Here is a 14,895-nt window from a genome sequence, read left to right as displayed (position 1 = left end):
TTAACCAAAAACTACGCAAAAATTGTAGTTAATGTTGTGGCCATTCTATTGACAGCTGTAGAATAACAGATTTATTCATGATCATGTTAACAGTTCCAGCTGGATCTGCAAATTCCAGTTAGTTCACATATCAATCTGTTGAGTCAAGAACCCTTATGTACTAGCATGGGAAGGGCACAGTTCTGGATATTCTTGATAAAGTACAGTTAGTGCTGCATGCTGTAGCAAAAACAGACTTCAGAGGCTGACAATCTTTAGTATCAGACTGTTGCAGATCATGTGTTTCCCACCCTTTACAAGTTAGGTACCCTTTAAAAGCAAGCAAAAATTTGAATCACACCACTTTTAGATCGTGATTGTGTTAGATGTCAAAAAAAAAAAAAAAAAAAAAAAGAACCCAACACACAATACTACATGCATTGGTGTTTAAAACTAAAAGTACTATATGTACAGTTAATCATCCTAGTCACTGTGAAGACTAAGGGGCATATTTAATAATAAGTGACCTCCTTATCATGAATAATGGTGTCCCAGCCTATTAACTCCTGTTAAGCGTTTGAAAACTGACGATTGGCTGGAGCACCATTTATCATTTGTAATAAGATGGTTCATTGTTACTCATGCCCCTACATTAATATTGTGCTTCAACCAGTGGAATGTCTTCATCCTCAAGTCTGTTTGAGGTGACAGGTATCCAGATAAGCCTTACATACCATTTGTGTGCTGCATATAAATTAGATCAAGAAACAAGATTTATTTTACCAGACATTTTATTATTAAAAGTGCTCAGAGTTCAAGGCTTTGATTTCAGTCTAAAAGCAGACAGCACCACAGCAGCTAGGACAACCACAGCAACAAGGCCAAAGGCAGGGAGGACTCCAGTAGTAACTTTCCCTACAAGATCTTGCTCATCTGGAAGAGATTAAGAGTGTTACAGCCTGCCCACAGCTACTGCTTTCATTTAAGTCATCTGTGTAAGATCTTACCATGAATTTTCATGGTAGGCACAGAGTCCAACAAGATTGGTCCATGTAGACTGACCAACGTAGAATGACGGTGCAGCAATAGGACATCTGAAAGATCAAACCCTGTTAGTAGAGTGGAAAGGACGGTTAGAAAAGAAGGTTATGCCAGTAAAACTTGACCAATAACTTGCCTCTTTTCTTCCTGGACATTGGACATTTTGTACTGCACAGTGGAGAGTCTGGCGCTTGGATATTGCATATCATAGCACTACAGTGGAAGTAGATCTACAAATAGAAAGCCAATATAGTTCTAGTCACGAAAGCCATCCCTTTACATTGGTATAATAGACATTGATAAGGTCAACAGTGTCTAGGTGGATGCAAGTTTTTTTGCGTGTCAATACATGGTTTCATGTGCTGAAACCCCAATTAGTATACAGCTTTGCTGACCATGTGTCAGGCAAAATGCCTTGCTCTACCATGGTACAGGTTACTATTCCTAATAGTAGACCCTGTGGATAGTATAGAATTTGGGTGGGGTAAATATTTCCAATATTCCAAATAAATTTGTCAACCATACACATTGACTGGATACCCTTCTCATGGAACTAGGCAATCCAACCGAGATGTTGAGGCAGGCCGATTTAGTTATGGATTGTATATGAATTTATTGCCAACACCACAAGTAACTTCTCATATAGCTCATGGGGCAGACTATTTAGCTCACCATTACCTGTTGTCTCCCAAGGAGTGTTCAAGCGTTTTAAGTGAATGCTTACCAAGTTAGTCGATGGCTCACCCTGCACAAATGCAAAAGCCTTGACTTCAAATCGCTTTCGGTACAAAGGTAGTGCCACATTTGAGACCGTGTGAAAGGCAGTCAGATAGTTATCCTGATTTGCTTGGCAGCTAGGATTCAAGCACAGATATTAGCACTATTAGAGCAGAGCACCAACATTCTAGAACAGTAAGCCAGACATTTCTGATAGCACTATCTAGTTGCATCATGGACTGGTACCTACTGTACATAAAGATCTGTGTATCCAGAGTTGCTCTGTAGACCTGAGGCATAGCTAATCTTATAGCTACCCTCCCCACTGGTGTAAATCGGTATTACCATATCCAGAAACAGAAGCCACATGAACAATGCAATTTACCACATGTAAGCATTGTCAGTTACAAGGTCTACATTATAACCTACAAAGCCATTAAGGGGCATCGCCATATGAGCTGTGTTTAAAACTACCCTAAAAGTAAACATGATAGCACTAGAGTAGACCACATGTCAGGCTTTACATTTAATGGATACCTACCCATCTACTACAACACTCCATTGAGGATAAGACTCTGGGTCCTGGAACATTGTTGCCCAGCAGTCATCCAGCACCAATTCAATATTTGGATCATTTCGATTCAACACTTGTACTTCCAAGAAGATGGCATCACGCAAGGTTTTTACAACTGGATATTGATTATCCCTGTAGGGTGTTCCATAGGTCACATCTAAGATAGATAAAATATTCTAGTTCTCTTGTTCTGTATTTCAAATCTAAATCAACTTTAGTTGAATGTTTACCATACCTGGATAGATGCTCATGACAAGCGAGAGAGGACCATCATTTTTAGCAGAAACTGGAGGTGTTGGCGTCACCACTCTTGGATTGAGTGACGCATCTATAGAGCCATCATAGATGCACTGGATGGTCTCCCTGTAGACAAAACGGGTTTGTTCAAGACATCATATGCTAGATGTTCAGTTATAGGAGACTACATTGTGTTGAAAGAGCATACTGTAAATTTTATATTATGCTGTACACTTTGAATTTCCATATAGCTACACTATACCTTAATTCACTGTCTCTTGAAATTTTCCTTGGAGGAAGATCCTTCCAGAGTGCACGGACTTCATTCTCATAAATGACTTTTCCTCCTACAAACTGAAGTGGAAGTTTGTTAAGCATTACAAGTTCCAATAGTCAAGAACATCGCACTGAGCAGACTTACCTTTGTTGTAGTTCCACAACCATTCAGTGGAATTTTGAAGCTTATTCTGTTATTGGTCTTCTTGTTTGGCTGGCATGTACCATCTCCTAAAGTCACCGTGCTCAAATCCAGGTTAGGTTTAGTTAGAGATGAAGCCACTTCAATAATCATGAACCCATCGTTTGTGCACATTGTAGATGCTAGCCAAAAGATAGATTAGTTAAAAAAAAAAAAAATTTAATCCAGTTGTAGGGACTATTCAAACACTATGCAGGACAAAAAAACAAGACCAAAAAAAAACAAAAACCCTTACTATGATTGACAGGATCGTTTACAGAACAGTTAGTACTAAGCTCCATTGCCACACTTATTCCGTCCATATCAAAGGTCAGCGTGAGAGAAGGCAGGTAATACATAAGCCGACCAGAAGTTGTATATTCCTATAGATACAAAATAATTACAATCCACATTTGAGCATGTCATGTGATAGTGTTCTATTGCACTAGTTGATTTACCTGGAGGTGGTCTTTGCTGATGCTTAAATTGACGCCATCTCTAGTGTCCAGCGTCATTCCATATCTTTGGAGTGCAGAGGCACTCAATGAAATGGGTATATCACCAAGGTCAATGTACTGGAGGATACCAGCAAGAGGAGGAATCAAGATAGTCATCTGCTTTGCATCACAAAGAGGAGGCCCTAGATGTCAGGACATATAATCAATCTCATTTCTATGTTCATATGTATTCATGGCAAATAAGTTCCTTCTAGACATGCATTTTCAGTTCTCATATGGTCTCAACCAGAGAATGAAAATTATATATTTTCATCCCCTTAGCACAGCATCAATGGTAGGATTTCCCCCCTAAATTAAGCCCATTAGATATGCTGTCAGTTCTAAACTTGTTTGATTTGCAATATAGTAGTATCACATTGTAGTTGCATTCTATTGTTGGAGTTTTACCAACTTCCTAAACCATGTAATAAAGTACCATTCAGACCACCACATCTGATTGTATTATTGGAAAGTAGGAGGCAATTATGAGTCTAGAATTTGATCAAGGAAGATCTCAGTGAGGGTAGAACACAGGAGTTGCAGAATAGTTTTACAGTTTGTGATGTTAGACAAGATTGAATGGATGTCACTACCAAGTTGAGGAATGAACAAGTGTGGTTCACCCAGTGGCCTCCCTCAGGACAGGATCTAAAAAGAATTAGGCCAAACTACTTAACGTAACAAGTATTTTGAGATTCCAAAGATAATGCTCTATATTTATGTAGTACTTTAGGCTATGCAAAAATAGATGTATTGTTTAGAATAGAGAGACTATACTGAATAAGGTCGTTTTATTTCACTAGACATTTGTCACATTAGTGTTAATTAGTATATAGGAATTTTACCTCTGGCACAGTTAACTGCAACATCAATAGTGATCTTGGGATTGACTTTTGACTGAATTAACTGGAGGTATCCATAATAAAATGCTTGATTTTTAAACTGAAAGAGAAAAGTTTATATTAAAGTAGTGCAAATAGACTTCCTTGGTAGAATGATTAACTAGTGAAAACTTGGCTGAACTTACTACAAGTTTTTGTATTCCAAAAGCGTTGAAGTCAATAAGGATCATCAAGTAGCTAGGATCACTAGACAGTGTGTAACCAAGCTTTCTGGCTATGGACTGGTCAAATTTTTGGAGTGTTCCGTTATTTACGCCAATGGTCCAGGCAGATGCAGGTGGTGGTGTACTAGGCACCTACACAAAAAAAAAAAAAAAAAAAAAAAAAAAAAAAAAAAAGTGGCGTATGGGTACAGTTTTCTAATGGGAAAGTAGGCCCCTAATTGCAAGGTTTGGTGCTAGTCTACGGACAGGATTTCTCCAATTTATTTCAAGTACATAAGTTTAGTCAGTACTGCTCTCTTCCAGCTACAGATTAAGTCTAGCAGCACATCTGTTCATGTCACTGCATCACATTCATCCAACAATGATTTAAGCATTGGCAGTAATAGCTGCAAATGGTAGTGTTTGGGGGAGAGGTGTGTTTAAAGTTAAATACAACCCCCAACCCAGGCATTATGGTTAATGTAACAAAAGCTGTGGCAAATTTGTAATTGATTGGCGTCTATAATAGACTAGTTTTCTGCAGTCATTTTCACATAAGTATTCAATTAACTTGTGATGGTATTGCATTTCATAAGAAAGGCACATTACCTCATCGTCAAATCCAGAGAGTGTCCGTGTAATCCATACCTACAACGTAAAGAAATCAAAATCTGTACATAACATTAACAACTAACTTGGTACGGTATGCAGTCAATATACCACCTTTCAGGACCCTGACAGGCACCTAAGTGCTGGCAGTCGGAATCAGACCGCAGCCTTGTGTTCACTCAGGTGGCAAGTCCGTGACACCACCCGAGTGGGAATATAACCTATGACGAGCAAAACTCACCACTAGGCCCAATGCGTGGCGACCTCACGGCTTGCTGCCTGGATGCCACTGTCGGGATACTGACAGCTGGTATATTGTATGTATTACCTTGGTACATAGTGTAGATGCCAATTAATGCTCAAAAGTGACCACCATCAAGGAGGCCTACCGGCAACTTCTTGATATAGGGATGGCTGTCAGTAGGCAGAGATCTAAATTTAAAGCCACTTATGCTTCAAAGTCAGTGGTATCTGGAATTTAGTCGACAAACCAATACAAGCCCTCCATAAAGATACCAACCTTTAATCTCATTCCACCCCCCATATAGGAACCCAGCCAACTCTAAGCCCCAACAGAGAGATAAGGGTAGAATGCTGTGAAAGTTAGTGGAAAACCGTATCAGCTTGGCATAAGCCAAAGCTGAAGGTATAGACTAGTAGACAAATAGAGTTTCTACAGATCAGCTTACCTTCATGTAGTTGTTCTTACATTCTATGACTGGGCCAGTGTTTGCAGAGTCCGACTGTTCATCACAAGCAACCCTGTAGATTGGGCTCTTCTGTCCCATGGACTCTTTGAAGGATATGTGGGAGACCATTCTTCCCATCTATATTAAAGAAAAAAAAAAAATATGATATGTACTTGAAGGGCTGTACTGTATCTCTAGACTTAACAAGTTTTGCCAGTAGATGTTACCCCATGACAGTTCCTAGATTTCCACCCTTGAAAGCAGGGAATGAAGTGGTTGTAGCAGCTTTGCCAGGCTTCACCGCAAATTTAGTTTTAGGTCTGGCCATGCATAGTTACACCACCCAGACACACCATGCTACAAAGAAACAGTGCATTTTCTCCTAGGTCAAGCAATCTAGAGTGTGGTGTCACTTGCTACCATGCAACTCCTATCCTTTACTGTGATTTGTATTTATGCCTGAATGGCCATGGAAACTGTAGTTAGAGGCTGCCAACTCCCATTATATTGTAGTATACTTGACCCATTAGTCAAGACTTGAGTCTACTTGTTCTACAGACAGACCCCTATGCTGAGCGTTACCAAGATGCTGCATGGTATCATCAACATAGGAAACACTGTTTAAAAAAAGGAGAATTAGCACAGGAGTATTAAAGTATTTATTGTCCCAACACAATAGATCATACACATACTACAGATGTCAGAATTTATCCTTTTCATACACTACAATAAAAAGTATAGAAATAGCATACAGTATTAAGTCAGAGAATAAAGGTAGGTACACACTACTGAACGGCCGATATATAGAGAGTCCACTGGCCAGTGTGTACGGGCAATATGTCTGAACTCAGTCGTTCATGGAAATATCGCGTCGGCCCCGCAGAACAGCAGACAGCCAATATATTGGCGCATCGCTGTGTGTACATGAGACCAGCCAGCTGCTTGTACACATGTTGCAGCGGCCAGCGGTGATTGACAGCTGAACTGGGCAGGCATGTGTACGTGTCCACCCAGTTCAGGACGTCAGTCCCCGATGGATCGGGCAGTGTATGCACAGCACACTGCCCGATCCGTCCAAAGATAGATATATCTGCAGATATGTCTATCAGTGTGTACCCACCTTAAGAAACACTGGTCTTTTTGAAGTCCAGCTCTGAGAGCAGATACATAGCACATACACATCCAATTTGAGGTTTTCCACTGGTAAGCTTTAGTACTTCACGGTACACCAAGTAATACACTTAAGTTGTGCGTTTCAAACACTAATTAGTATACTGTGATTGAAGCACTAAGTAAGCCTACCAGTAGGAAAACATCAAACTGGACATGTGCTATGTACAGTACCGTATCTTCAGAGCCAGACTTTAAACAGACCAGTGAGAGTCTTATTCTTTGACTTCATACTGTATGCCAGTTCTATACACACTGTACTGTATTTTCAGAATGTATCCTTATAGTACATAGGCACATTTAATTTTAGGCATTTATTTTTATTGTTGGGACAATAAATTCCTTCTGCGCTCATCTTTTTAGTTTGATTGTATCTTTAGGCACTGGGCTTCAGCCGCCTAGCACTTGAGAGCAGCTGTTGGAAGAAGTGGTCTATAGAGGCACCTGGTTCTCATTTTTGCTTTGCGTTTTTCGCTTCTGAAATACTTGGCTGGAATATAGCAGAGATCAACCAAGGCAGTAGAATTTCAAATATGAGAACAGCCACCACACAAAGGCTTTAACTATTGGGAACAAGGATACTTTTGTCACAAGCCATTATTGCTTTATATTCACCAGTTCTCTAAAGTCAGTTGCCACAGGAGTCTTTACAAAGAGTGGGGCAGATGTATTAAGCCTGGAGAAGTGATAAAGCAGGGATAAGTGGAAGGCGATAATGCACAAGCCAATCAACTAATTTATCAAACCCGTAAGGATTGACTGGTGCATATCACCTTCCACTTGTCACTTCTCCAGGATTAATACACTTGCACCAGTATTTGTTACAACATTCGTTATTGCGGGTATGTAGGTTATGCTGCTTTCACATTGCAAAACCTGCTTTTGAAACGGTTCTTTAAACGCATGTTGTAGCCAGTATATTACCATTTCATTACCGTTTTGGTACCTTTCACACTGAACCCGTTTCACCCATAGAAAACAGTGGTTGTCATTATAAATGGACTTTTCTGGTCCACACATAATTATTTGAATAGTCGTACGATGGAACCCAGCAACTTGAAGCATTTTAACCATGTTTTTATATACGAGCGCATCCTTGACTGTCTCAGTTAGTTGTCTGCAGATTTCCTCATCCCCTCTGATTCTTAGCAGCTCCCTAACCGCCTCATCACTCCAAGTTGCCATTGTATAATATATTTGCAGTAAGAAAACGCTTCTAAACCCACTCATGTGTTTTTCCTCCAGCTTCCTGCTTCTGCCTGGTGACATCACACATAGAGACAGCCTATCACCTTCTGTGGTTCGGAAATACCGTTTCTGAGCCTTTCACACTGCACAAATGAAACGGTTCTGAACCGGGTAGGACCCCGCTTTTTAACAGTTTCAAAACACCAGTATTTTGAAAACGGTAAATTCAAGGTGGCTCTTTCACACTGCAGCTAGAACCGTTTAGGAAGGCTGAAAAATCGTCAATTTACCGGGTTAAAGCTGCAGTGTGAAAGGGGTATTATAGACATGTCTGCAGTACCTCATATGTGGCACATCTCTCCGGAATAGTCAGCAGGCTGTCATCTGGATGGATATCACAAGCTTCCATATCTAATCCAGCAGAATCTGTTCAGGAAAGGAGATTACTTTCTACTAGTTTAAGAAAATGTATAATATCACTAAGCATGTGACAATGAACATTTTTGATGCATGAATTTTGCTTCAGAGGTGCATTTCAGCTACAAATTCTCATGCATCAAAAGGAGCCTTTTTCCACTACTGTTAAAGACTCTGGTATTCACCATGTTATTTAGCATGTTTCCATGTACTTCCAACATAATGCCCATCACATACAGATCTGTCCTAATAGAACATGGATAAGCACAAGATCATGAGCAGTAGTCCAAGCCCACTTTACACATCAGTGTTCATATTTAGAATATTATGAAGACAAGAAACCTACAAGGGGATTTATTTAGCAAGCCAAATTATATTCTGATACCCAGTTAAGTGGTTTAATTGCAAGGGACTATTTCACTTCATATAATAAAGATATTGGTGTAGAGGATGGATTTCAGGCACTGCTTATCTATGACTGGACTGCTCACTGCCACCCATAAGATCAGTATGCTCAGGTCCTGAAATACTCTGCACCTACAAACATTCCGCCAACTATGGCCTACAGGTTTCATTCCTTCCTAGGATGGAGCAAGGAACACAGCAACATTAACAGTAGTGCCATGCTCCTATGGTGATGGTATTTACCAGACTCCAAGGGCCACAGTATTTAACATTGCAGTTAGGAGCAGATTGGCTGGTACAATTTATCACTCACATTGAAATGTATCACTCATTGATAAGTGAGCCTAAATATATGTCTTGTGTAACATTTCCCCAAATACAGTTCACATTGCATCCTAGTGGTTCAGGTTTTAAAGGACTGTAGTCCAAACTTAAGCACAGGTGACAATTAACACCAGTTTTGATTAAGCCATCTAGCACTAGGGCCAAGGATGGATATCCTTAAAGTCTGAACCATCAAGCAGTCTTGGGGACAGATTGTGAGAACATGGCCTACTGTACAAAATAGAAAGTGCTTAAACCTAAAACACCCTTTTTAAATGCCCCTCATGCAAGTAACCAGAAGCCATAGTGATAGAGGAATAAGTTCGTGTTTCTCCTACCTACAACATTCAGGCTCATCCAAGAACCCTGGGGAATCCATTCTGGTTTTGTAGTTTGAATCCCATCATCCAGGCAAGTAGTGTCACCTAGAATAAGTTGGTTACATTACTACTATATGACTGCATTACTGGAAAGTGAATTTTTGAATGCTATTGCACGTCATCTATTTGACCTTTTAATCCCATACTGTGCTGCTTTGGTGTACTACTGCAGTGGTCATTAAATGCCCATTTCTAATTTTCCAATAGTGCTTTTCACATCTGTCAAGTCTGTGATAAGGTAGTTTTGTCCACAGATAGGACATACACGCCATTGCATGCAAGTTTACCCAGTGGAAGTATGAAGATACCAGGGGTACTTAGGCAGGCCCAAGGTTTAAGCCCTGACGATATTACCTCACCCCACTTTAAAATAGTGACAGTGACCTGATCCTAATACCAAGGCTCTATGCATACCTCACATGACCCTCTCCAGGAGGGACAGAATGCTATGCTCCTGGACTTCCTGCTTAATGTAGGATTGCAATCTGTGCTGAAACACCTTTCTAAATCCATTAACCCATACCTCCCAACTGTCCGAGTACAGCAGGCCAGTCACGGAAATTGGACACTGTCCCACCCGCGGGCCGCAGTATCCTACGGGTGAGGGGAGACAGTGATCACCAGTGCTCTGCAAAGCAGCCAGAGATCACCGAATAGATGCTGTGTGCATCTATCAGTGCAGGGAGGGGAGCCAGGGGGCTGCCTGACTGCTCAGGGAGCACTGGGCATACCCCCAAAATGATGAAAACAGGGGTTGCAGCGCTAGGCCAAACACCTCCACCCAAGGATATGGCCCTTTCCAGACAAGCCACCGATGCGGCAGGTCCCAGGGAAAGGAAGAGAATACAATGCATATGGGAAACAGTCAGGATCCCAGCAGTCAGAATACAGACACCTGCATCCAGAATGGGTGCACCATCCCAACAACCGGGATACCAAGTTTAGACACCGTGGCGCAGGAGAGGTAAGTCAGTGGGGAAGGTTAGGCTGTGTCCCGGGGGTTATGGTTAGGCACCCCCCCTTGGAGGGTCATGTTTAGGCATCAAGGGGGAAGGTTAAGGGGGTGGGGGAGATGGAAGAACACCCCTTACTCACCCCTGTCAGTTTTTTCACCAGCAGGATCCCTGCATCAGTATTTTGAAAACCAGGATCCCATACATATTGGAATGTACAGTCTCAGCAGGACTGCAAGCCCCATTTATGGATTATAACAGAGTATATGCAGCGCAAGTTCCAGTATATAAGAAAAAAGATAGAATGTTACTGCGCATTTTCAAGTATTGAGAACACCCCAGGGACTATTGTTATTCCAGCTGACAACTATGATAAATACACACTATAAAAATAAGAACGTGTATATAGAAGCCTGGTTAGTTTAGGAGATGAGCCCAAGCACACACAGCTCTAATTCACACACACTTACCTGGGAAGTCCGGCAAACGTGCAGCTTCAGACAGAACTAGGCAGCATTGTAGAAATAAAAAGCTGTAGGAGAAACTAAAGAATTAATTTAAATAGAAAAAGAAAAGAAAAAAAAAAAAAAAAACCACACTGAATTATTACCTGCAGTCCACCAATAGCTCAACCCAAAATATAGGGCTTCTAGTAGAAGGCCCCATTGACAAAACACAATTACAGGCAATGGGAGGAAGTACCCAATAGCCCAGACCAGCCAGCAACTCCTCTTCACTCCCAAAAAACAAAACTTTCCTCAGTGGGACATAGCCTACATCTCTTTAGAGAGTGCCTTATATATCCTATATCAATCAAGATCAGGTGCTTGATAATTGATCTTATGTGGACACTCCCACCAGTTCACACATCTCTCTATAGCAGTGCATGTTTTATGGATTACCTCAGAGGTGGATTGCTCATTGCTTCATCAGATTGCTGCATGCACCTGTATCCACTAAGCATACTTTATTGGTGAGACCTGGGGGCCAGTTTGAAATGAATGATAAGTGATAATCAACAAGGGCTTGAAAGTAGCTTTTATACACTCTACAGTCACTAGCCCTGAGTTTCCATATATCATTATCCATAAGTACATCAGTGATTTAACTCTAAACCATTTGCTTTCTGATTGCACCCATTATATTATCATTTGCTCACAGGTTTCCTGGAACGCTTCAGTGAAGGTATTACCAACAATCTGTATAATACTAGTAAATAGGCTTACCATACTGTCCTTTTAAACTGGGACACTGATGAATTACACAGAGTCTGTGGCTGGCTGACTTCAAGCCTGCATTTCATCTGTTTTTATTCAGTCACAGAACCTGTGTAATTCATGAGTGTCCCGGGTAAAAGGGATAGTATGGTAAGCCTACTAATAAATACAATAGAATTTCACTGCTTTACTATGCAGCATCCTGTGCACTTTGGCATACTGCACAACGGTACTTGAATTCTGCAACAGTTAAGAGATTTTGGAGATATAGGGGTCTATTAATGAAGCATCGAAAAGAGCAGAGGTGAGCCAATGGAGAAGTTGCACATGGCAAACAATCAGTGTTGAGGTAACATTTAAAAAGTGCATCCCATAACATTATACGTAGCAGCTGATTGGTTGCCATGGACAACTTCTCCACTGGCTCACTTCTCCACATTTTTCACTGCTTCATGAATAGACCCCTAAGGGGTTAATGAGACTTGGTCTCAAACATGCTCACAACAGCATGATCTATGCCAGGCTTTCCCAACCTCAGTCCTCAAGGCACACTAACACATACCTCCCAACTGTCCCGATTTTCGCGGGACAGTCCCGTTTTTTGGGGACTGTCCCGCTGTCCCACCCGCGGGCCGCAGTGTTCCGTGGTGGGGGGTGGGGGGCGGGGGGGGGGGGCAGTTGGGAGGCTCTATCTCTTGCTGCCCTGCTTAGCAGAGCAGCTGTGAATAGACGTTGTGCGCATGCGCACAGCGTCTATTCACTGGAGTCAGAGGGAGAGGGGGCATGCCAGCGGCTCACAGAGCACTGGGCATGCCCCCTCAATGACGAATACGGGGGCATGGCTCGCGATCGCGGTCCTCCCGCTAAGCCACGCCCACTTTTCTTAGACCACGCCCCTTTTCGGGAGCGCACACGGCAAAGCCGCGCGTGTGATCCGCTTCTAACAAGGTAAAAGTTGGGAGGTATGCTAACAGTGCAAGTTTTAGTGATATCCAGGCTTCAACACAGATGGTTAAATTAAAATAACTGAGGTACTAATTGTCACCTGTGTTCAAGCCTGGATATCACTTAAACCTGGACTGTTAGTGTGCCTTCAGGATCGAACTTGGTAATGCCTGGTCTATGCCCAAGTGATTAAGAAAGCAACAGCCAGTTTCAGTGGAGCATTTGTAAACAGACGCATGCAGGTCGCTAGTGCCAGTGACCAACAACACCTGGTAATTACACCTGCCCCTGACTGCCTGCATAAAAGCGGTATACTGTATGGATCCTTTTCCCATTTTTCAAGTGTAGCCCTTACTGTACTTCGCATACATTAAAACTCTCCTTCATGCTATTCCAGCCACAGTGAACATATTTGTGCGCAAACTGTTCCAGACATATGCAGAGCATTTACACACAAACCGAGATATACATATAGAATCAGCACTCGTCGCTGAGGAATTTTGTGAATGATGGGTGCCTTCATTAAAGAATTCAAATAGTAACTAATAGATGGTCTGTTGCCTACATTTATTTCAGGCTTTGAGGACAGTGCCTACGTGGCACCGAAACTTCAGCCACCCCAGAATGTATGCGCCATGCAGCATTGTATTGAAATGATTCTTTATTACTAAAAAGTATTTTTTTCTCACTTGGAGTGCGGCAGCATCTTTTAGTTACTATATATATATATATATATATATATATATATATATACATACATACACAGTGCATCTGGAAAGTATTCACAGCGCCTCACTTTTTTTTCAAACTGGAATAAATTAATGTTTTCCCCTCAAAATTCTACACACAATACCACATAATGACAATGTAAAAAAAAGTGTTTTTGAGATTTTTGCTAATTTATTAAAAATAAAAAAATTAAGAAATCAAACGTACATAAGTATTCACAGCCTTTGCTCAATACTTTGTTGATGCACCTTTGGCAGCAATTACAGCCTCAAGTCTTTTTGAATATGATGCCACAAGCTTGGCACACCCATCTTTGGGCATTGGGGGTCACTACGAGTTGTTCGCTAGCTGCTTTCGGTCACAGTGCAGCGATTAGGTGAAAAAGTGGCATTTCTGTGCATGCATATGGTGCACAGTGCGCACGCAGGACGTACTTTCACACAAAACTATGCAGTTTCACACAAGGTCTAGCGACACTTTTCAATCGCACTGCTGGCCGCAGAGTGATTGACAGGAAGTGGGTGTTTCTGGGTGGTAACTGACCATTTTCCGGGAGTGTGCTGAAAAACGCAGGCGTGGCCGATACAAATGCAGGCGTAGGATAAAAAACAGCGCTAACTGATTATAATTTTAAACAATTTAAAAGGTATTTAATAAACGGTTATACATTAAAAAACATTACTGATGTTAATCACACACAGGTAATAGACTCAATTGTTTGATATATCCACCAATAGATGCACTACTTTGAGAACTAATGTCCAATGTTTTTGTGGTAATTACTCACACATGGCCATGTTTTACCAGCAAAAGATTATCCCAGCTGTGTAGATTTTCCAACTGTGTTCCAATAGAGGAGTCCAATTATTAAGCTCGTTCGGTGACGGCAATGGCAAGGTTGGATCCTGGTTCACAGATGTCCTTAGCAGGTCTTGTTACTTCGCTGGAAGTTCCCAACCAAGGAAACAGTGCTGGATGAAGAAATCGTTGGACCCATGGTTTACCAATCAAAGAGTAGTTCTAGGTGGAGCAGTCCAGTCCCTGGTGTTTGAAACTGACGCATTTCACCACTCTTGGTGGCTTTTTCAAAGGTAATTTAGTCCCACCAGCCAGCTTGCCATATTTCTCTGACGTCCTAGTGGATGCTGGGGACTCCGAAAGGACCATGGGGAATAGCGGTTTCGCAGGAGACTGGGCACAAAAGTAAAAGCTTTAAGACTACCTGGTGTGCACTGGCTCCTCCCCCTATGACCCTCCTCCAAGCCTCAGTTAGATTTTTGTGCCCGAACGAGAAGGGTGCAGTCTAGGTGGCTCTCCTGAGC

General features: G+C 41.6%; 1 protein-coding gene across 1 annotated transcript; it reads right to left on the bottom strand.

Annotated features, from left to right (window-relative positions):
• Window positions 1-752: 752 nt before the first annotated feature.
• ZP2 (zona pellucida glycoprotein 2) lies at window positions 753-11,499 on the bottom strand. The gene is made up of 18 exons (XM_063934421.1): window positions 11,293-11,499; window positions 11,153-11,214; window positions 9,688-9,774; window positions 8,544-8,629; window positions 5,846-5,983; window positions 5,157-5,195; window positions 4,530-4,700; window positions 4,348-4,444; window positions 3,464-3,645; window positions 3,262-3,388; window positions 2,970-3,148; window positions 2,811-2,902; window positions 2,547-2,674; window positions 2,279-2,468; window positions 1,745-1,874; window positions 1,157-1,250; window positions 987-1,073; window positions 753-912 (listed from the first exon to the last, which is right to left on the bottom strand). Exons 1-18 carry the CDS (start codon window positions 11,346-11,348, stop codon window positions 794-796), a joined length of 2,064 nt encoding a protein of 687 aa, XP_063790491.1. The 5' UTR covers window positions 11,349-11,499; the 3' UTR covers window positions 753-793.
• Window positions 11,500-14,895: the final 3,396 nt, after the last annotated feature.

Source organism: Pseudophryne corroboree, chromosome 7 (genome assembly GCF_028390025.1).
Source record: "Pseudophryne corroboree isolate aPseCor3 chromosome 7, aPseCor3.hap2, whole genome shotgun sequence".
In the NCBI taxonomy this organism is placed as follows: domain Eukaryota; kingdom Metazoa; phylum Chordata; class Amphibia; order Anura; family Myobatrachidae; genus Pseudophryne; species Pseudophryne corroboree.
Note: the sequence above shows the minus strand (reverse complement) of the source record. Positions and strands in the feature narration are given on the sequence as shown.